At 32.3% G+C, this 22,526-nt stretch overlaps 4 protein-coding genes across 7 annotated transcripts in view; 2 read left to right on the forward strand and 2 right to left on the reverse strand.

The window, feature by feature from the left end:
* The window catches only part of LOC123010093 (adhesion G protein-coupled receptor A3), a 37,887-nt gene extending 30,620 nt beyond the window's left edge, over positions 1-7,267 (forward strand). The window contains exons 6-7 of the mRNA XM_044406771.1: positions 4,061-4,397; positions 4,446-7,267. Of these exons, the coding sequence (XP_044262706.1) occupies positions 4,061-4,397; positions 4,446-6,520 (2,412 nt within the window). The 3' untranslated portion in view covers positions 6,521-7,267. The remainder of the gene's footprint in view (positions 1-4,060; positions 4,398-4,445) is intronic.
* LOC123010094 (alpha-tocopherol transfer protein-like) overlaps positions 1-15,783 on the reverse strand; it is a 38,842-nt gene extending 23,059 nt beyond the window's left edge. Inside the window, exons 1-3 of one of the 4 annotated variants that reach the window (XM_044406772.1) lie at positions 14,291-15,012; positions 10,934-12,512; positions 7,258-7,377 (exon numbers count right to left, since the gene is read on the reverse strand). In XM_044406772.1, the coding sequence (XP_044262707.1) occupies positions 10,966-12,512; positions 14,291-14,774 (2,031 nt within the window). In that variant the 5' untranslated portion in view covers positions 14,775-15,012 and the 3' untranslated portion in view covers positions 7,258-7,377; positions 10,934-10,965. Of the gene's footprint in view, positions 1-7,257; positions 7,378-10,933; positions 12,513-12,566; positions 13,117-14,290 lie in introns of those variants that run through there. The other 3 variants (XM_044406773.1, XM_044406774.1, XM_044406777.1) reach the window with 3 other exon arrangements.
* On the reverse strand, positions 1,612-2,727 carry LOC123010097 (4-nitrophenylphosphatase-like). Its single transcript, XM_044406781.1, has 3 exons — positions 2,577-2,727; positions 1,879-2,533; positions 1,612-1,820 (listed from the first exon to the last, which is right to left on the reverse strand). The coding sequence occupies exons 1-3, from the start codon at positions 2,656-2,658 to the stop codon at positions 1,646-1,648; spliced, it is 912 nt and encodes a 303-aa protein (XP_044262716.1). The 5' UTR covers positions 2,659-2,727; the 3' UTR covers positions 1,612-1,645.
* Positions 15,784-19,230: 3,447 nt separating the features above from the next.
* LOC123010146 lies at positions 19,231-20,191 on the forward strand. The gene is made up of 3 exons (XM_044406846.1): positions 19,231-19,536; positions 19,831-20,125; positions 20,184-20,191. The coding sequence occupies exons 1-3, from the start codon at positions 19,231-19,233 to the stop codon at positions 20,189-20,191; spliced, it is 609 nt and encodes a 202-aa protein (XP_044262781.1).
* The last annotated feature ends 2,335 nt before the right edge of the window (positions 20,192-22,526 follow it).

A 22,526-nucleotide genomic window follows, 5' to 3' on the forward strand; every position in this document is an offset into this window, starting at 1 on the left:
ACTTCTAGATCCTCTTTGCTCAATGATCAGTGGTCCTTTTTACAACAAAAAAACTCTTTATTTGCTTTAATTAGTACGCAGGTAATCTTTATTTGTTTTAAGTAAACAACCAGTTTTTGTTTATTCTAGCTCGAACAAAGAAGGTGCAGTTGACCATTTTTAAGCAAAAGCAAATACTTTTATTAAATGCAATTTTAAGTAAGATTAACATGCATTTCTCCTATATGGAGCAATGCTTGATTAGCAAACCTTAACGTCAAAAAATCATATCTTGAAAATTACTCGGTATATTCTTTTGAAAATTCGGATTACAACTAATAAAGAGATGCTCTACACGATGGTAATGATGAAAAAAAAAATTACTCGTAGGGTTTTTCTTAGATTATTTCGATTTACTTCGAACTTCTTCGAACACTGTTCGAAGAAAAGTTTGCCAATAATCAATTTCAAATTTCATATCATCCTAAAGGGCAAGGCCATCCCTTTAGAATGGTCTTTATTTGAAGGAAATCGCTCTAATAGTTATTGAATAATGATTTTTTAAAGTTAAAGTATTTTAAAATCATTTAAATTAGAAAAAAAATATTTAGTTCAAAGTGTGTGGACTTTTTCAAATTTTTTTTTTAGTGCATTTGATTTGTCTCACTGAGACGAACAAAATGATATGAAATTTTTCAAGTTGTCACGACATGACTTTTTTGTCGCCCTGTGCTATTACAGTACCTTTTTATATACAGTGTATAGTTGGGTGGTCGGTAGCCGTACACACTTATAGTCGTTACCAACAATATTTGAGACTCATTATAGAATAAGCCGCTTACCCCCCACGGTGGTTCATGGGGCTTGCGGTAGAGATGCCATAAACAAATTTGCATTTCCTAGGACAGGCACGTTTCAAAGGTTTGTACGAAGAGATGAGTACGAAGAGACAGAAATTTGTTTTTGGGCTTTCATCAAAAAAAAAAAATTATTAATTTTAATATTCAGCTATATTTTGAGATTGTTTCTTTACAAATCTACATTATCACTTTAATATTAAATTAATATATAAATTCCCAAATGTTTGCCTGTAATAAATTAAAAGCCTACCACGAAAATTCCTGAATACGGCTCTTTTGGGTAGTACCACCAGCAGTGAAAAATTATTACGGTCTACCACAAAGCTGCTTAACCCTCAATAAAGCTTTGCATACGTCAATCCCAAATATTCCTGGTGACGACTATAACACCCTTTATCGTAAGTCGTATGTTATCGTAAGGCGTACTAACTCGTCGATGACTTCTCGATACCGGACAGGAACTTGCAATTCTATAAAGTGTTTAACTTGCATCGTCTGTTCGGCTCGAAGTCCATCGAAAACACATACCCTCAATTGCTCAATCTTACAATATTAAGAGTGGAATATAAAATCATATGAAATTCACTCGGATGTTTTATACACTCGACGTTGACTCGTGTATAAACTCTTAAAATCTTTTTCAATTATAGCCACCATTAGGTGTTCGTTAAATAATATACTAATTTACAAACGTGCATGGTATAATTAAGATTCTTTTACTTAAAATAACTAAATGAACAATCCTATCGAAAATGTTTAATAAAAATACATATCAGTTCATTTTTGTTTTTATTTGAAATAGTGTACTAATAAATTGCACTCAAAATGTCGTGGACGACTTTTAGGCTATCCACATAATAGTCCATTCCAGATTTATCCGGAAACTTCCAATTCAGTAACTGGTTTTTATGAGTATTTCCGCTCAAAACTAGTAGTTTTTTATAACCACAATTACTCGCAAAAGCCATATCATCCTCAATCCTGGAAACGAAAATAATAAAAAAAATGATGCTACTATTATTTCAAGAAATGAATATACGAGTCGCCAATAAATAAAACTCTTGAAGTGTTCCTTAACTGAAACTTTTCCTTGATAAACTCGTTATATTGAAGACTGGGTTTAGCCAATCGCAACGCTTTCCGTCCCGTGAAATTCTCCAAAATCTCATCGAAGTATCCAGGACCGAATAAGACACGTTCCGTGCCAGAATATAGATTTCTACTTCCGTTGGTCGTAATAAAAAGCGTGTCCGATCGTTTTAAGTACGTCCCTGCTTTCTGTAATTGCAAGTAATTCAAATTCACATCAGTGTCACAAACAACGGCACCGATGTTACAATCGTCGACCAGTGAAAAGTCGAAAAATTTTGAAACAGATTCTGGAATTACCCCAGGCTCGGATTTGACAATTTCAAAGCCAGCATCTTCCAGTTCTACTTTCAGACTTGTCATTCCAAGCAGAAATATTTTTTTGTTAAAATTAATTTTTTCAAGATACCAGATAACGGCTAGTTGGGGCATAATTAAGTCTTGTTGATTCAAATCAAATCCGAACGATTTCAAATTTTTATAAACCTCATTTTGCGATTTTGTTGTTTTATTTGAGACAAAAATGATTTGCTTTTTGAGATTTTTTAGGTAAGCCAGACCCAAATCAGCTCCGGGAATTTTTTCCGGAAAATGCCATAAAACACCTGCAATTTTGTTTAAAATTTACTTTTGCAAACACCAACTTACCATCTACGTCGCACAAAACCTGATCGAAGGAATCAAAAAATTTTTTTTGCTCTGTTTTAGACACACATCGTAAGTCTTTCATGGCTAATTGTTTAACAGATTTTTGTTTATTTTCTTCTCTACACGAAAGCCGTTTATCATTGTCTAGAATTAAAAATGTAACAAAGATTTGCATTGTTCTATTTTATCTTTCAGTGTATTATAATTTAATAGTAAACAAATGAGAAGGTCACATTTTTTGATGTAATTTTTGTGATTATAACAGAAACCAGTTAAAGTAACTATACAGCGTGTTACAGACTTCGAGCCCCAATGCTAAGTAAGGTAAGATACCGGGAACATGGAAAAAATGTTTTAAAAATTCTATCTATCAAAAATTTTGACATTTATCTTTTGACATTTGATATTTTTATGTGTATTTAATGTTAGTGATGATCTTGTATATGTTTTTTAATAAATATTTAGTAAAGGTACAAAAATTTTACCAATTAAAGCAACAAACAACGTTAAACATAGTTACAATTTAGAATACAGCTTCCTCGTTTTCTCTTCTAGTAACCTGCCACAAAAAATATAGAAAATTATTTTTCCAACAGAAATAAATAGAGTCAAAGTGCAAAATTTAAACTTTCATAATTTCTAAATTTTTATAGATAGAATTTTTTTAAATTCTTTTTATGTTCGTGGTATCTGACCTTACATGGAATTTTTCTTTGGGGCACGAGTTCTAAATCCCTGTATCTTGACTTACTTGGCAAGCAAGATTTATTAATTAGGATGTTCTGTTGAAAATATAGCAAAAAAAATCAATCGTGCAAAATTAAATTAAAAATAGCTCAAATTGCTTTATTTTTGAAGAAAACTCTTATTTAAACCCATCACTTTGTTGAAATACTTTGATTCAGATTAATTTTCGGCTTAAAATTGATCCACATCGATTCAAAATATCACAAATTGCTATATTTTAGCCCAAAATTGAGATTGAAGAAATTATTTTTATAAAATACGTTAAATGAATTCTGTACTAAAATCGAGCAAAATTAGTTTGAAAATAGTTAAATTGCTTTATTTTGGAAGAAAACTCTTATTCAAGCTATTATATTGTTGAAATACTTTGATTCAGGTTGATTTCAGGCTTAAAATTGAGCCAAATCGATTGAACATATCACAACTTGGTTTATTTCACCCTAAAATTGGTATTGCAGAAATTATTTTTATAAAATATATTAATTTAGGATTAATTCTGGATTAAAATCGGGCAAAATTGATTTAAAAATACCAAAAATCGCTTTATTTTGGAAGAAAACTCTTATTCAAGCCATTGTTGTGTTGAACAACTTTGAGTCAGGTTGATTTTTAAAATGTCAAATCGTATATATAGCATTTATTTTTTTAGCGTTTGCTACTTTGTTTTTTTTCTTTCTTTTTTTTTCGTATTTCAGATTTTTACAAAAAGAATTTGACATTTTCTCTCTTGATTTCAGTCCAACATGGCGACGGAAATATTCCCTGTCAAAAGAAACGGCTTCTCAAGTCTGAAATGCACTTGGTATACAGACATCCAAAAAGAATCTGAACGTCTTTTCTATTGTGTAACAAACAGCAACAGCGACACGACCGAACTTCCTGGAAAAACGATAGAAGCTTCAATCACGATACCGGAAACACTTTTCGAACAACTCGAAGACCAAAACTTCGACCTCTCCGACAAAATCTACAATATTCTCATTTCGGTATATTCGACAAACAAATTTTTTCCTCTTGATGAAAAACGTGAGAATAAAGTGGACGTCACATCGCCGGTAGTTGGGGCAAAATTAGGTAACGAATTTTCACAAATGTAATTTTTTAGTCATAGTTAATTTCTAGTGGACATCTCTGTGACGAATTTAACCGATCCGATCTTCGTCATGTTGAAAACTCCATCCGAAGAAGGTATCCTCACGCCCGTCTGGTGGGATAATGACAATTGGTCGTCTGAAAGTTGTCACTTTAGTCACAATTATCAAGACCACGTGGTTTTCTACTGTCACAATTTCGGTTACTATGGACTTTTGCAAGACGTTTCGGACTTGCAAAATTCAATCATCGGTGTAAAGTTTAAATTATCGCATCCGGCTGTTTATGTTGGCAGTTTTGTACTATTCACCTCACTCCTTGTTGTTATTGTAATTTATTTGATTTCTTACGCTTCGATTCAAATGCCGAAAAAAGCCAAACACTCTTTGATCAATTTATGGATTTCGGTGTGTCTTTTATGTTTTTTGTACGTTTTTGGAATTTACCAAACTGAGGACATACGAGTTTGTCAAATTGTCGGTTTGTGTTTACACTACTTGACTTTGTCTTCGTTACTTTGGATGTGCGTCGGTGTAAATTGCATGTATAAAAGATTGAGTAAAAACGACGTGTTGGAGTTGCAAGACGACGAATTAGTGTCGGAACAGCCGGTTAAAAAATCGATAATAGGTCTCTACTTTATCGGTTGGGGTGTAGCTCTTATAGTTTGCGGTATTTCGGCCGCGATAAACATCAAAGATTACGCATCGCCGACTTATTGTTTCCTTCGGAACGGTCCACCACTCAGCGCCCTCTATATACCCTTCACAATTCTCTTTCTGTTCCTGTGTATCTACTTTCTGTTGATACGGTGCGCCATCTATGGTATTGACGCGAACGGCCATCTGAGTGAAGGGACTCAAGCCACGGAAAATGTCGATTTAGACTTATTAGAGCCGAATTTTCCCGAAACTAGAAGTGTTGTAAGTGAATCTAGTTCAAGCGAAGTCGAGGATCCCGAACATGCACCTTCGGTCCAACTAAAGTCCTATGTAATTTTTTTATTTTTGTACATTTTGACATGGGTTTGTTGTGCGTTTGCCACCATCGAACCGACTTTTGTTTCATACCAAAACGACGTTTTTAGTATTAGTTATGCGGTCCTTGCGATCGTTTTGAGTGTGTTTACTGTGTTTTTCTATTGTATTGCTCGGAGTGACGTGAGAGGGATTTGGATCCAATTGAGGCGGAAACAGATATGTTTCCGGGGTCGCAACGTCTCCGACACTGTTCCAAATTTACCAAATTCGGTCGAAATCGTATCGAGATCAAGCAGTCGGTCCTCGAGTCGAACCAAGTCGAGTAATTTGAAAGCAGCGGTGGATTTGAACGGTTATAATAGCGACGGGGCGAAAATAAACAACGTCAATTTGATTGTTTTACACCGACAACAATACAGAACCACCATTCCGAACATTATCGAAAATCCGACGAGTGCTGCCGAAGTGTTCTACAATCCGCATCAGAGTATAGTAGCGCGGAAGTTTTTCAGGCGCCAGAAGCGCCACATGATGAAACGGAATAATTTGGTACCAAACGTTAGCGACTTGAAGAAAGACAATTCGAGCAATGACCAGAGTATCTACGGGACTAATTCGAAAGTCAACAATACGAATATACACGTAGAACGGGTGCGAAAAAAGCAGAAAAATCCGAATTTGTTTTCGGATAGCGGAGATGAGTGTGAGATTTCGGTCGACGATCTTGCAGAGAAATTGCGGAAAAAGTCGCGGAAAAACAAAACACAATCGATTGAGAATAACATGAGGTCGGTGTCGCAGCAGTGCACTTTGGAATACAGTTCGGAGAATATCTCTGATTCGATTTTGGATAAAACCAGTCCAGGTGAGAAAGCCGAAGTCGATAAAGTTCCTAGAATTTTTGTCAACCCGTCACATGATCTCAACTTGCAGAAACGAATACAAAGTAGAGCTAGTAGTGTGTCTGTGAGTGACTTGGACGAGTTGTATCAGCAGATTCGGAGGGGTCCAATTGTAAATAGTTTCAACGTGACTAGGAATAGTCCGTGTTTTTCAGATTCCGATATTACCGACCAGTATAGAGAACAGACATACCTCAGCGACAATGTCGAAACGACTGTTTGAGATTAATCGAGATTATTTTTGATCTATCCTATTTAATGTTGTGCTGTTTGTTGCCGAAAATACGTAACTGCGGCCGGTATTGCAGGTTTCTTTAATTGCCGTGAAATGCTCAATATTTAATTTCTCGTATTAGCTAGGTAAAGATATATTTTTTGTATGCGATTTATGGAATATTATACATCGAAATGTGCATTATTAGTACAATTAAGAATTATTTATTTGCTAAACGTGTGCACTGTTTCAATTTTAGAATAGAACTGATTTACGTCGATGTCGCAAGACGTATCATACCTGTGATATATTTATATTAAAAAAATACCAACCTAATTATTTATGTTTGGTAGTGACACAGAATGTTTTTAAATCAGTTTTACTTCTAGAAGACGTATTATTACATGCGAAGCTTTTGTAAATTATTTTTAAAAAGCGTGTAATTGAAATTATGATGTCATTTGATGTTGATGCAAAGGCAGTCTGTTGTAAGTATTAAAAAAAGAGTACAATTATGTACAATATTATAAAGACTGTTAGCTATTAAAAGAATATACAAAATGCTAAAAGTAAATACTGATTGTTAATATTTATGGATTCATTGTGTAAAATATTGTATTCGAAAACTTAAGAAGTAAGCATACAATTATTGCGTAAGGATTTGTTGTTTCATTATTTTCCTAGACCTTCTCAATTTGTGATAGAATGATAAGTGTACAATGCTTCGTAAATTAAAAGAAAATACAAACAACTTAACAATTATTTTAATTGTCACGAATATGTATAAAAATAAAAAATATATGTATGGTCTAGTAGTAGGTAGTTCCCTGGGCTTTAAAGTTGTCTTGAAACTAGTTGAAATGTGTCTGAAATTAAAAACATTTACAATAGAACAAGCATATTCGATTAACAAACAAGTCTTGATAAAGAAGTGACATTTTAAACATTTGGTACATTTGATTTTTAATTTACCCTTTAATTCAAAAGGTTATAAATGGTAGATCATACATTTATTTGTATATATTTAGAATTTGCACAATTAACATTAATTTTTGATTACAAATTTTTATAATAATTATGTAGAAAGAAATTTTTTTTTGATTCAAATGGTTTCTAATATTTGCTATGAGATATTCTTAGGTATTTTTGTTTTTTAATAAAGTTGACCAGAACAAATGAGTCATTGTAAATTTATGCGAAAATTTTTAGTTCATACACATTTTTAAATAAAAAAAGTTAATTTTTGATAAAAGATAAAAACTATATTGTCTTTTTTTTAATTTTTTAACCAATAAAAAACACTGAATAAATAGTGGTTTACAGAGAAAAAACAACGGCTCAAAGACAATTTGTTAAAATAGTAAGATGTTATCTTTTTACACCCTTTTCAGTTTGATAAAGAAAAAAATGGTGAAAACAATTAATTTTCAAGGCCATAACACCCACTATATTTTACTACATTACTTCTCAGTAATAACAAGACGCTTAAGAAAATACTAAAAATACACTAGTCGGTACAGTTTTTTTTTAGCAAACAAAACTCTTTTTTTTAATTTAACAATTTATTCTACAATTAAATGTAAATAATATGAAAAAAAATATCTATTTTATTAGTTGCACTTAAGAAATTTAATTATAATCTTCAATCTTTTGTTTTAGGCATAATTTTGTATCACCACAAATTTACAAGTTTTATTTAAGCTTATACAATCAGGAACATGGCAAAAAATGTCAAAAAATAAAATAAAATGTATAAAAATTTCGAAATAATGAGGGTTTAAATTTTGCATTTTGACCTTTTTTATTTCTGTTAAAAATAGTAGATTATGTTATTAGGAGTAAAAGTGATTGTTTATGTGGCGAAGCTGAACTTTCATTTTGGGGCAAATGGATTCAGTTGAACCACATAAACTCACTTTTACTCCAAATAACATATACTATTTTATCTGCAAACGATTCAGATGGAGAGAAAAGAGCAACACACCAATAATCAAGTAAATTATCTCAATAATCAGGACGCTTTGCAATAAAATCATAACAAACGTCACGCGTCAGTTTCGGAATTTGTGTTGAGATTTCGAAAGTGTTGATTGATTTAACTGGTGAATAACTGGTGTAGTTTATAGTGCAAAATGTCGAATGCTGATAATATACCTTGTACTTCTCCAGAAAATGCTGAAAAACCGAAAGAGACAACAGTGGTAAATGTCAAAGTAATAAGTGTCAAGTAAAAGTGAAAACGCCTGGTCGTAAAAACAGTGTTTTTACTCCATGTCTGGAAAGTAAAACTTTTACCTGTGTTATTTAGTCATAAAAGTTGTTACCTTTGTGACGTTTGCGCATAAAAATAATTTTCTATGTTTTTTTACTGCAGGCTATTTGAATAGGAAACAAAGAAGCTATATCCTGAAAAAATATATACAAGATTATCAATAACAATAAATATATATAGAAAAGGTTAAATGTCAAAAAATAAATGTCCAATTTTTTGAGAAATAGAATGTTTTAAACAATTTTTTGTCTCGGTATCTTATCTTACTTGGAATTTTTATCTGAGGCGCGAGTTGTGAATCATCTTGTATAGTTTAAAAAGAAATCTGATTCAGGAGTCCCAGAAATACGTGAAAGAAATAACCTTAAATCAATGGGTTCTATCGAGAGATAATTTGTAATCGAGCAGGGGCGTCATTACGGGGGGGCAGAGGAGGGCAATACCCCCCCCCCTGACTAAAATTACACCATCTGGATAATAAATTGACCCTTTAACTGATACTTTGTGTTATTTAAACTACTGTTTGTTTTTATTTTTATATTGTTTAAATGAATAAATTATATGCAGTTAGTTAGATACCTATGTGTTAAAATTATTATCTATCGTTATATTTATTAATTTTAAAAGCTTACTCGTGTGCAAATGAATTAACTTATTCCCCCCCCCCCTCCTCCTCAAGAAAATTTCAAATCACGCCCATGTAAATCGAGTCATCTTCGGTTCCGAAAACGTATGTCTGTTTTGAACTAATTGCAAATGAAACGTCAAATAAAATGACAAGTCGGAAGTTTTTTTTTTGAAGGTAAATTATAAATTTAGTTATTAAAATAATCTTCTTTTTGATCATGCTATTTTACCTTTCGACTTGTCATTTTCTTTGACGTTTTACAGACATACGTTTGCGTATCCAAGGATGACTTGATTACAAATTATCTTTATGTCTCGATATAAAACTACCGTGAGATCAAAAATTATCTTGATCAAGAGTGGTCATGGAATGGAAAACGTATGTTGTTGCTTACATCATCCTTTTGAAATAATTCTGTTTGACTCACTGACAGCGTCGACGTAACCTACGACAATTATTTTAAAATCCATGACCAAAATAATTTTTGATCTCACGATAGAAAAATGAGAACTAAAATAAAAAAAAATTATCCAAATAGGAAATGAAACTTTTACTACAATGCTTTCAAAAAATGGTTGAAAGAAGATCACAATTTCCTAATTTCCATATAAAACAGGAGTTTTTGTTATTACTTTTGTAAAAGCAACTTTAATAAAGTGACGAAAAATTTCTTTTAGTGCCGTCATTTTGTAAGACGTTAATCATTATTTGTCATAAATGTTACATACATCTTGATTTCAGAAAATTTGAATTTTTCTGTTATTCCTGTGACACCTTGTATAAAAAAAGAATTTATACTATAATACAAATACAATAGAGCCTCGCTAATGCGGTCTTTTCATCATAATTGTGATGAAAAAATCAATTTTAATAGTTTTACCCGGCTAAACCTCCTTCTACAGACATTTTAAAGCTCAATCCGTTTAATCTGGAGATTCGCTAACTCCCATCAAGTTCAGATTTACGAGACTACTGAACCTCAAAAGTTGCACGATTCCACCATTTTTAAATAGCAATTTAGCAATAGCAAATGATTACAAGTAATCGGAACTGAGATTTATATACTAATTTTAGAAGTATTTGTAATTATTATTGGAGTTATGTGGAATTATTCTTGTATTACTTAGGGCCAGTTTCAAAATCGAATTTAAAGGAGCTTTAAATTAAATGTCGTTTAGAATGTGCTGATTCTTATGGACTTGGTAATAAAAATTTCACATTCTACGCCAACATTAACTTTAAGTCTCTTTAATTCGATTATGAAACTGGCCCTTGTTGGATTTTTTTAGAGTAATTGGAAATAACATTGTAGTTTTTGGTTTCATTTTAAAATATAAAAACTAGTTCTTCAAATTAATTCTATTTCATAACTTGTTACATGTAGGTAAGATATTTTTCTATATAATAATTTTGTTTTTCAAAGATAATAACGTTTTTGCTAACTGCCGCTACAACATTATGGAAATTAGTTTGGAAACATAGAAAGTAATTTCAAAACAGTAAATTCAGATAGGTGTCTTACCTTGTTAATAATCAGGTAACGAATCGAACTTCCTATTTTTTATGCACGAGCTCAATTTTGGTATCTTCTAAATTTCCAAATTTATCGATTACCTCCTCAAAAAACGTCTGCTTTTCTGCTAGCACTTCAAGTAGTTCCTTTTCAATTACCATTTTAGCAGATATAGTGACACTTTCCCTCCCCACTACATTCTTCTGAAAGTCATGTATTTTTTTCAAGCATGACGAATATTCATTTTCTGACACCCTTGTACACGGAAGAGTAACAACCAGATGAAACAGTTTATTAAGATCTTGAAAAATGTTACTATACTCAAATAAATCACTGAGAAAATTTGGTGTTGCCGTTCTTTTGGATTGTTGTTTATGATAAACTTGTACCTCATTTTTCAGTCGACTAAATTTGGAGAAAAAATTAGAGTAACGATCTTCTATACTATTGACAAGGTGTAACATTGAAATGTGCGTAGATGAGTATTTTAACGGCTCGAATAAAGAAGTGTATCGAAGGTTTATTGTATCTTGGAATCGGGTTTTGACTTGTAAAATCAGACTGTCTAAAACATTGTAATACAAGATTTTAAATTTTTTACAAAGGATGTCTTGATCTTTGCATAGAGTGTTCGTTTTTGAAACGATCGACTTGAAATGTTCGTTCAATATTGTTTCATTTTGTTTTTCTTCCAACAAATTCACTAAATTTTCCACTTGCACGACTTTTAGTTTGTCTAAATTTTCAGAAAATTCATCAACGATTTGGAAAATATCCTTGAAGATTGCCACCAAAAGTACAAACTCTAATTCCTCGAATTTAGCTGTGAAGAAATCACATTCTCTGACTGAATTTTGATCAGAATTAGGATCGTTGGTAATTTCGATAAAAACGTCCTTTAAAGTGTCCCAATGGTCAGTAACAAAGCTCAAAATGTTACAATCTGGCATCCAGGCAAGTTTCTTCTTTACAAAAATTGGAGTCGAACTCCGTTTTGATAAAAATAAACTTAGACCATTTAAAGCTGCAAAAAATCGTCGACATTCTGGAAAACCATTCAAGCTTTGTTGCAACACTGTTTTCAGGTTGTGATTGCACGAATGAACAAGGAGTGCTTGTGGTGCAACTTCTTTGATTTTTGCTTGCAAGTCGTTCAAATGATCGGCTAAGATGGCACCACCGTCGATCGAAAATCCTACCAGTTTTCTTTGATAGTCAAATTTCTCGAGAGATTGGGTTATGATGTCGAAAAGTGTAGCAGCAGTTCGGATTGTCTCTGGTTCGTAAAAATTTAAGAATCTTTCCGTTACTTTTCCATCAGGTTTGACAAATCGAATCGTGACGCTAATGCGTGATTTTTGGGCTAAGTCTGTCAAATCGTCGAATTGGATTGCAAAAAATTTACAAAGTTTGATTTCATTTGAAATGTAATCGTCGATACTTGAAGATATACATTTGATTATTCCGTTTTGAGTGATTTCAGAGCCGGCATTAAGCTCGGATCGAATTTTTTTGTATTGCTCTTCAATTTGTAGTGACGCTCCTGAGAGTAGGTATTCTAGCAGTGGTTCAAAATTCCCGCCAAAACCTAAAAACAATAAATGTTTTGCTTTAGAGTGGACTTGAAGCTAGGAGTACACACCTGGACGGGCCCTAATTGCACAGGGGACGTGGACCAGTGGCGTAACAAAATTTTATTGAATGGGATACGTATCTCTAACACTCTACAAGCAATAATTATTTGTTGTTATAATTGAAGTAGAAAAACTGCAGTTTAAATAAAAAAAAAGCTTTCAAATGCTGTCTTTTAATTTAGTTCTTTCTCAAATATTTCGATAATAAAGCGAAACTACACGCCACTGCTTCCAAAAACTTCTCTACGCATACACGCCCAGGTGTGACTTCTAGCTTTTACTCCACTTTATTGTCTAAAATTATTTTGAAATAAGAGGTTTTTTTGACAAACTGTTTCAAAACTTGAATGCTTCCAATATCTCTTAAGATAACAAAAAAACAAATACTTTTTGGTAAAAAGGGCGTCACTGTCATTTAATACAAATTTTAAGTGTTTTTGACAAAGTATTTTTTAGAAGTGATCGTTGCAGTGTCAAACATCAAATTAAGGGCGAATAACAATTTGATTACCTATTTAGTTTTTTATTTTACCAAATACCTAAATATAACTTTTATTAATACCTGTTTCACTATTAAGAATGTTCTTTCGCCCTAAAGATTTTAACACTTTTTATCAAACTAAATAATAAATAAACTTGTTGTCACTACTGTATAATAATGCTATTTGACCCATGCTTCTATTGAAAAAATCGAGTTGGCTTCGTATTACAAACTTTTGAATCAAACATTTTTTAAACAATTTGATAAGTATTTTTTGTTGTGTTTAAAAAATAACTATTTATTCAACAAGTTGCAAAATGAGCGTCTTTTTGCGTGAAGACTGGACCACGAGTGTAACAAGTTTGAATGTCTATACCCGCAGAAACTAAATTCTGAAATTGAGGATTTTAGTCGCTGATGATCTCTAGGGTTAATTCCTCAAAAACTCTTATTGTTATTGTTAAAAAAAGTATTGTGAATTGCGAAAATACACCTAGTGAAATTTAAAGAACTGAAATTAGGGACAAAACCTAAAAAATACTTTGCCGGCAGCTGGAACAGAAACCGTTGCCGGCAACAGAGCCACTGCCTTAATTGTAATAATAAGTGGAGTATTATACAGGATGGTCCAAAGGCCTGGAAACTATTTTATTCTGGCGAAATTATCAATTTTTTTGGCAAGTAACAGATAAAGTTTATATTTTTTTTAACATAAATTGTAACATTTTTAATAAATATTTTTGTACATTTATAAAATGCATAAACATATTTTTGTAAAACAATAAATAAAAAAACGTTTTTTTTAAGAAAAAAAGTATTTGTATGGTAATCTCAAAAGTTTAAACAATTAATTAAAATAAAAAATATTTTGACATCGCTCCTTTGCAACATTTATTAATTTATTTCAAAAAAAACTTGTAGTTTACTCAAAAAAAATTCTTTAATTTTTGTAAGTTAAACATTTTTTTTAACAAAAAAGTCAGATTTACAAAAAAAATTGCACAGCAGCAATTCTTGTAACAAGCTCGTTGTGTAAAAAAAGATTGTGGTACGTTTCCATTAAAAAAATTACTATGTTTATCTCATAAGTATAAACAATTCATTAATATTCAATTTTTTTTTGAATAGCATTTTTATAGCGATTAGACACCTATAAATTTATTTGACAAAAAAGTTGATAGTTTCGCCAGAATAAAATCGTTTCCAGACTTTTGGACCACTTATAAATAACCGGCCGCACTACTGACTCACCTTGGATGAACGTCCGGATCGCAAGTTGCATAATTCGTCTGTTTAGTCGTACATTTTCCAACTGTTCGGCACTCAATATTGGAGTCACTTTAAGTTCATTATTTCCAAGCAAGTTTTTCTTTAATTTAGCAAACTCTAAAGAGGAACGTATATGTGCGGCTGTCTTCACATGTCTTACTAAATCAAGTCTGATGTTTCGCAATTGGTGATGGCCAACTGTGCCCCATATATTATTCTTTTCGTTGTTTAAGATACAGGGAATGCAGAAAAGTTTATTTTTGTAGTGACTGCCACACACCCAATCGAACTGAAAATATAGTGTTTTGTTGAAATTCCTTTGGCCAATTTTGTTGCCCTTTTTTCGTCTTTCATTTATTGAGGGCATGGGTTTTTCAGATCTTAGGAAATCTTCTTTATCGATTTGGCGCCAATTTGAGAAAGGTGTTTGCAATAAACAACACACAGGGTCGTAAAGTGGAAACATTTTTGTTATTATTGAATCGCACTGTACCAGTGAGAGAGAGACTGAGAGGACGCAAACTGAAGGTTGCCCAACTTGACGGCGAGTGGTCACGTGATGTGATATTGCTTTGAACTTGATAAGCCAGTAGTGCTCTCTATTTTGCAGATGCGATATTATTACCGGTTTGTACAGGTCTCTTTGTCTAAATCGGAATCTGACTTTCTATTTTATTTTGTTGGTTAATATTGTTGCATCACGGGAATCACGGCGACAACAATACACTTTTTTAACCGAACAAAGAGGGCTAAATACTAAAATACTAAATAAAGGGCTTCTTGCAAGAAGTCCATATGTGACATTTTTATGTTTTGAGGATTTAAAGTTTTGTTTTCCAAAATAGTCTGTAAAGAGAGTCGTGTGAAATCAGCCACAGATTTCAGCCACAGGTTCCTTACGTAGAGGAAATTTCAGATGAAATTTCCGGAGAGGTGGGATACGACCGTATTTGTACGTTGCATTTCGATTGCAGCAACAGATTCCCGGAACTATTTCTGGAAGGGTGAACTTTACTTGAAATCCATTTCTATGGTTTCCGTAACATTTGCCATTTATCTGACAATTATCAATTAAGTGTTTGTTTCWCTGTCAAAGTATAAATGTCGTGCCTGCACGTGCAATTACTGGACACATATCATTAGTTGATAGCAACGCTATCCCTAATGATCAGCCTCCTTGGCCACGTGGAAAATGGTCAATGCCCAAATTTTTTTATAATAATAATACTACTCTTTATTATGACAAAAGTAGACAAGTCATTTTCGGATTTGAAGATTTGGGTCATTTGGGTCGCTCCCTGAAATATGCGGATCATGCTCTTGTTTTAATGGCAAGAGGTATCCGCAAAAGATGGAAGCAGCCCATCGCGTATTATTTTACCGCGTCCACAATTTCAGCAGTTGCATTGAAACAAATTATTGTTAAAGCCATAGAAAAATTAAAATCATTAGGATTGATTGTTGTTGGTACAGTCTGTGACSAAGGTGCCACCAATAGATCAGCGGTGAGCCAYTTGTSTTCTTCGGTAAGTGACACCCCTTCAYGTTATCATTTTGAAGTAGACGGCTACAAAATTAATAGTATTTTCGACCCGGTTCATTTATTGAAGAACACTAGAAATGCGCTTATTGAAAATTTTATTGAATTTGCGCCAGGCAAGCGAGCAGATTTTGACCACATTTTAATGGTTTTCGAATCAGATCAGAAAAAGAAATTTAAATCTCTACACAAATTAACCCGCCAAGATTTCAATTTTAAAAATTCTTATACGAAAATGAAAGTTTCTGTTGCCGCGCGCCAGTTGAGTTATAGTGTTGCCTGTGAGTTAGAAACGTATGTGTCACATAATCAGTTACCAGCAAATGCAGTTCACACCGCGGAATTTGTTCATTTGATTGATCAGCTTTTTGATTCTTGTAATGGCAACACAAAATATTCCAAACGCGAGAGCAAACCATTACGATGTGCGATTAGAGAAGATTCCRCARATATTGAGTTTTGGTCGGACCTTTTGGCAAAAATAAATAGTTGGAAAATCATAAATAAAGCAACTGGTAAGAACGTTACTAACCAATTTCATTTTATTAATGGATGGAAAYTAACAATTCGCTCCATAATTGCAATTTGGCAAAATCTTCAAAATTTGGGATTGGAGTATTTGTGTGGTCGTGTTTTGAACCAAGACACGGTAGAAAATTTGTTCTGCTGTGTTCGACAACATGGTATCGCAAATACCAATCCCACGTGTTTTCAATTTATGTCTGCTTTGAAAACGTGTGTTCTTAACAACCTAGTTATGCCACACAACTCTCAAAGCAACTGTAAAGATGATGGGGATTCTTTACTTGATAACCTGACTGCTCTTTTAAAGGAAGATGTTCAAGATGACTCTGTTTCCGCTACGGATGTAGTGTTTGAAGATGATTCGCTTGAACGCCAAGACTTTTTTACTAATGTAAACGTGGAAGACATTCAAGGATTGGCCTATGTGTCAGGTTACATTGTCAAAAAAATGGCTGTCCCTGATTGTGCTTCATGTAAAGACGCTGTCCATTCTCCAGACGTGACTKCTTCACATACGACTGTAATGTTCCGTGACGATGGTAAACGTCTTGTTTATGCATCTGAGAGTTTRATTAATTTTGTTAACGGCACTAATGAACTTTTGTGTTTATTTTTGAAAACATGTGCYAACAAGAATTCTTTGGAAGATCAATTTAAAGGTTTTTGTTTGTCGAAAGACACTTTTCAAAAATTTTTTACGTGTCCAGTTCACAGCGCTCACATGTTGAATYAGTTTTTTAAAATTACAATTCCGTTTTTAATTTTTAAATATGTTAATGAAATTAACAAAGGATCGCAACATGCTGCGACTCGCGCTTTAAAAAAACATGTTTCAAAGATCCAGAAGTTTAATAGTTAATTTTGCTTTCGGTATTTTATTTMATTTTGTTATATTYTTWMTWMWWTWTWTTAMWAMAWTYTTMTTTTTWTRWMKWMWWWTMWTMTMTTYWWWWWWTTWTTWTTWTMTTYTTWTTTTWMWYMAMTATTWTMRTMTTTTTTTTWMWAYAAAAAAAYGGMTTTTMMTWWMMTTTTWYGYWTMMTTTTMMTTTTTRKYYAWRRWWTTTTMWTTTWKRTTTTTTTWYYAAAAAAYGMTTRTMMTWWMMTTTTWYGYWRSMTTTTMMMMTTTWWTTTTTTRKYYAWRRWKRTTTWWTTTWKRTTTTTTTTGGGGTGTACGGGAAATGTAGGAGAAGTACCAAAATTTCTATTGGACGATCACGTTTTATATTATAAAACGGCTTCAACAGATAGGGCTTTTTCTACTATTTCCAACTCTCACCTATGACTCCAAGAAGTTATCTTTTAAGATGGCGGTCACACTCCGGTAAACTGTGTTGATCCACAGGCTGAACTAGGTGAGGGGATTTCAACTTATTGCGAAAAAAGCAAGGGTACGTTTTCTTTTTTTTTTCTTCTAATTGTTAACATTATATTATTTTCGGTTTCTGAATGGCGAGAACAATTTATGGAAAATTCATCAGCTTTTTACAACTATCTTCTACTTATCATTAAAATTTCGATTAGATGAAGAAAATCACGTTTGTGCCTCCGTAAACTATCCTATGAAACTGGAAAGTATTTTTTTAAACGGAAAATGTGTTTAAACGACTATTGAAATTAAGTTGTACATGAAAGAATTACATATTATGTAAGTATTTAATGTATTATGTAATAAAATTGGAATTTTAAAAAATAGTGTGTCACTTCCTTAGTCCCCATATAAATATATTCATTTTACAAGTTTTTTATACAAATTTTGAGTATACTTACTTGTATAAAATTAATAACGCAAACTATAATAAGTACATAAAATACCCAGATATTCAAATTACGCGGGGCATTCCAACATGACGCTTAGTTACACACCCGATCACTAGAGGCGCAATCGGCATAATTTGTTTGTTTCCTTAAATTAACACGGCGCTGTCGCTTCTTTATCTATCTGTTCTTTGTGTCGGACTGTAAGTCGCGCTCGCCTTTTATTCGCTTCGGAGGTAAACAAACACGGTCGAATTCGGTGGGGATACCCATGGACGGCGCACGCCGATGACGTATGGTGTTTACGGTGGAAAATCCCAAACGCTTCGTTATAGTATTTTGCCATACATGACATTTTTCTCTGGAGCTCGAGTTCTGGCGCACTCTGTATTGGCATTTTTGACCAATATGACTCAATGCTTAGATATTGGACAAGTCCTATAAACAGTAAAACACCAATAAATCTTTTCATTTCAACGTCTGTGTTATCCTTCTGGTGCATTTTGTTTAGCTTTACATTGCGCTGCACATCTGTTTGTTGTATTTTGGATTGCGTCTGAAAATCGATTAGGGTGTTAATTATAAATGATTTACCCTGTATAATAGTCATTTTTTTAAAATACAATTTAAAAAAGGTAAAAATAATATTAAAGTTACAGTCAAGAAACTCTTAAAAAAAATTGGAATTACAAGAAAACTTTAATGTTTTTTACTAAAATTCCGTTTTTCGCCATATAAATCTAGCCATTATAACTTTTGCTCAAAAACTTCAAAAATGAACTGTTAAACATAAAATTTAAACCAAATTTCATTAAGTAGAAATGTTGCTCTCCTAAAAAATTACAACGAAATTACATCAATTTTATTTTCAATTATTATTAGAACAGTGTGAAATGTGTGGATAGAACGACGATTTATTAGAGCAACTGTAGATAAATAAGTTTATTACGTGCCTTCATCGATTTCCATTTGTGACAATTTCTAATAATTGACACAAATTACTGGGTCAAGGTAAAACTTACAGCTTTTTCCTATTAGAAAATTATCCCACCTACACAAATAATAAAATTTAAATTAATTCTTTCGAGCTTATTTCTTTGCGATGTCTGCTAGTAACATTATCACAAGTTTGTATCCTTGTTATATTGGTCAATTTTTGATCGGTTGTGCTCCAATTAAAATATTAGAAATCAGAAATAATTTGCAAATAAGTAATCGACGCATTTATGATTATTTTACAATTCTCATTTTATTTCTTATCATTTTGTTTATTTATCATCGTTACTCTTTGATGAATTTTTATGATTTTGATAGCAGTGCTTTGGTGAAATTTATGACAACGGTATATTTTATAATCGTGAGTGGATTAATATCAACGAATGTGATTTATTCAAGAGTTCAAAGACAAGTAATGACTGAGTTTTTATATAAGATTTCCAAAGTTGATAAGAAAATGCAAGATAATGGCATTAAACTGAAATATGAAAATATGAAATATTTTTCGATTAAAGTTCTCTTGATCGGGTTTTGTACTTTTACACTCTATTTAATTTATTTACTGACGACTCAAGTTCTTCGAAATCGAATTCAAGCATTTATTACTTATGGACTTTTATATTTGGCTGTTTTGAATTACATTTCATCCACTTGCTTCTTCATGACTGTAATCCGCATAATAACTAATATGGTTGAAAATTTGAAGGAAAAAACCGAAAACATGCTTGTTTGCAAGCCGTTCTACCGGCAAGTTTCCTTGATAGAAGTAATGAAATTGCATCAAGAAATTTACGATTTGTTACAACTTGCAAATAGAATTTTTGCAGCACAAATTTTATTCTCGTTTACTGTTGGTTTTGTCATTATCACGTTTCAAAGTTTTAGTATTATTTGTGCCGTTTATAACAACAGTCCGTATCTCAAGTATTCTATTGCTTCAGCCATTTGGATTATTCTCATTGTGACTGAAAAAATGGCGTTGACTTTTTCTTGCCACAAGTGTATGTTTCGAGTAAATGTCAAATATTTGTTTGAATGTATTTAATTTTATTGTTTTAGTCGATTGAGTTAAGACAAAAATTGGCTAAATATGCGGTGGGGCATTCAAAAAATAAATCACTTGTGAAGGAGGTAATTTAGTCATTTTTAAAATCAAAAATTGTATTTCTTTTTTTAGATAAATGCATTTGGTCTACAGTTGCTTCACGAACGTTTACAAATTGGTAGCGTGTTTTTGATTGATTTACCAATTTTTACATCGGTATTGTATCAATTTTTTTCGTTAAATAATATTATTAGTTTTTGTTAAATTTGCTTTTTATCAGGTTTGTGGAACTGCAACAACTTATATAATTCTACTTTTGCAGACTGATCACAAAGTAGATTTTCTTTATTCAATAAAAAAGGTTTTTGGGGTTTTTTAAAAAAGCAACTCTTTTGGAAGAAAATTGTAAAAGTTTTTGTGTTTTTAGAAAAACAATCAAATAATAATAAAATATTTTTGGTGTAATATAATAATATAATTCTCTTTTTAAACCCGACCTGACCTGATTTGACTATTATTCTGTGTCATTATAGTCAAACCTGTGAACTGCTTTACGTGCTATGTATTAATATTGTATTATTTAAAAAAAAATATTAAGAATTTTCGGAATAATAATTTTGTTCTATCAGTTTTCTCGTGCAATTTAAAAATCAGTTACTGCTTGAATAGTATACAGGGTGTAACAAAAAGATGTTTATTTAACCCAATATCTCTATACGACGTTGCACCGTTTAAAAGTTAGAAAACGCCAAAGTTTAAAAGTTATTTTTGTTTTTCTTTAATAACTTTTTAATGGAATAGTCGATTTTTTCGCTGATAACAGCTCAACATATCTTTTTTTGGACAAATGCTTTTTTAAACCAGGCAACTTAGAAAATCCACCAAGTACTAAATTTCTTGGAGTACAAATGGATTCCACTCTCTGCTGGAAACCACATGTGGCAATGGTTGCGAAAAAAAAATACTTTCTTACTGAGAAATTTAGTACATGTCCCAGTCTTGTGAATAGCCTTCCATGCATTAATAATTTCTCATATCATGTATGCTCGAATCTGCTGGGGACACAGCCCTGCGGCAAAGGTAATTTTTAAATTACAAAGAAGAGCTATAAAGGTTATTACAGAGGTTCCATTTAGAGACGACGTCAACACAAAATTTAAAGAAAATGCGGTTTTGACACTTCCTTCTTTATATGTATTTCAATTTTTAATATACAGTGCAGGCCAAAAGTAAAGAAACAATTGAAGTTTTTATTTATTTTTCTTATAAATATGAGAAGAGAACGATTTATGTTCACTAGACTTACTTCTACTTAAGATAATTTTTTATAAGCTTTTTGGTCAAGTTAGATCAGGTTTTTACATACCGTGAACTTCTTACTATTTTGTTAAGGATAAAAGTAAGTAAAAAACAGTTCCTATAAAAATTGTTCTTTAAAGAGTTGTAATTATGTCTAAATGTAAACAACTGTCTCAAGACTTGAGAAAACTAATTATAGACAAATTTGAGGCGAATTTTCTTTTTCATCTTTAGCAAGTTGATGCATTGTTCTAATTGCTAAATAAGGCGCAGCTGTCGTTCCGTAAGTAACCGTTGTAAGCTTATATTCACTTATTGGGTCACTGGGTGAAAATCTCCACAATATTCTGTGATAGTTTTGATCGCTGTCAGAAATTTTAATTTGTCGATACATTTTCTCGACATCRGCCGTAAAGGCAATCGCATGAATTCTCCATCTCAAAATGATGTCTATTAGATCTTGTTGTAATCTTGGACCTGCATGCATGATCTGATTGAGACATTTTCCGTTAGAGGATTTGCATGAAGCATCGAATACAACACGCAATTTTGTGGTGGTTGATGATTCTCTTAGAACCGCTTGGTGAGGTATGTAATACTTCCTTTGACCCTCTTCTGATTTAGGAACTTTGATCATATGTCCCAGATGTAAATACTCACTCATGAACTCTTTGTAGTTGTTATTTAATTTGACATCCTTAGCTAAGCGTTTTTCTAGCTGAATCAGTCTTGCTGCTGCTCTTGACCTAGAATCACCTAATGTTGTGTCTTCGTCAGCTTTAAARGGAACTGTGACAGTGTATTTCCCGTCTTGACCTCGCACAACGGTCTTGGCGAAATGACCTTCGCACCACTTTTCTTGTTCTGACAACTTTCGACTTTCATCCTCAATTTCTTCTAATTCCCAAAATTTCGATATGTCCTGTTCTTCTGTTTTTGCCGTCATTGTTACAACATTGATTTTGTTGTCAACGTTTGTTGGAATGGCGCCAAATATTATCCAACCGAACTCTGTGTTTTGTGCGACGAGTCCATCATTGGTCTTTTTGATTCCTTCC

Source organism: Tribolium madens, unplaced genomic scaffold, assembly GCF_015345945.1.
Source record: "Tribolium madens isolate multiple individuals breed KSU strain unplaced genomic scaffold, Tmad_KSU_1.1 Scaffold_7;HRSCAF=85;Tcas5.2_LG10, whole genome shotgun sequence".
Taxonomy (NCBI): Eukaryota; Metazoa; Arthropoda; class Insecta; order Coleoptera; family Tenebrionidae; genus Tribolium; species Tribolium madens.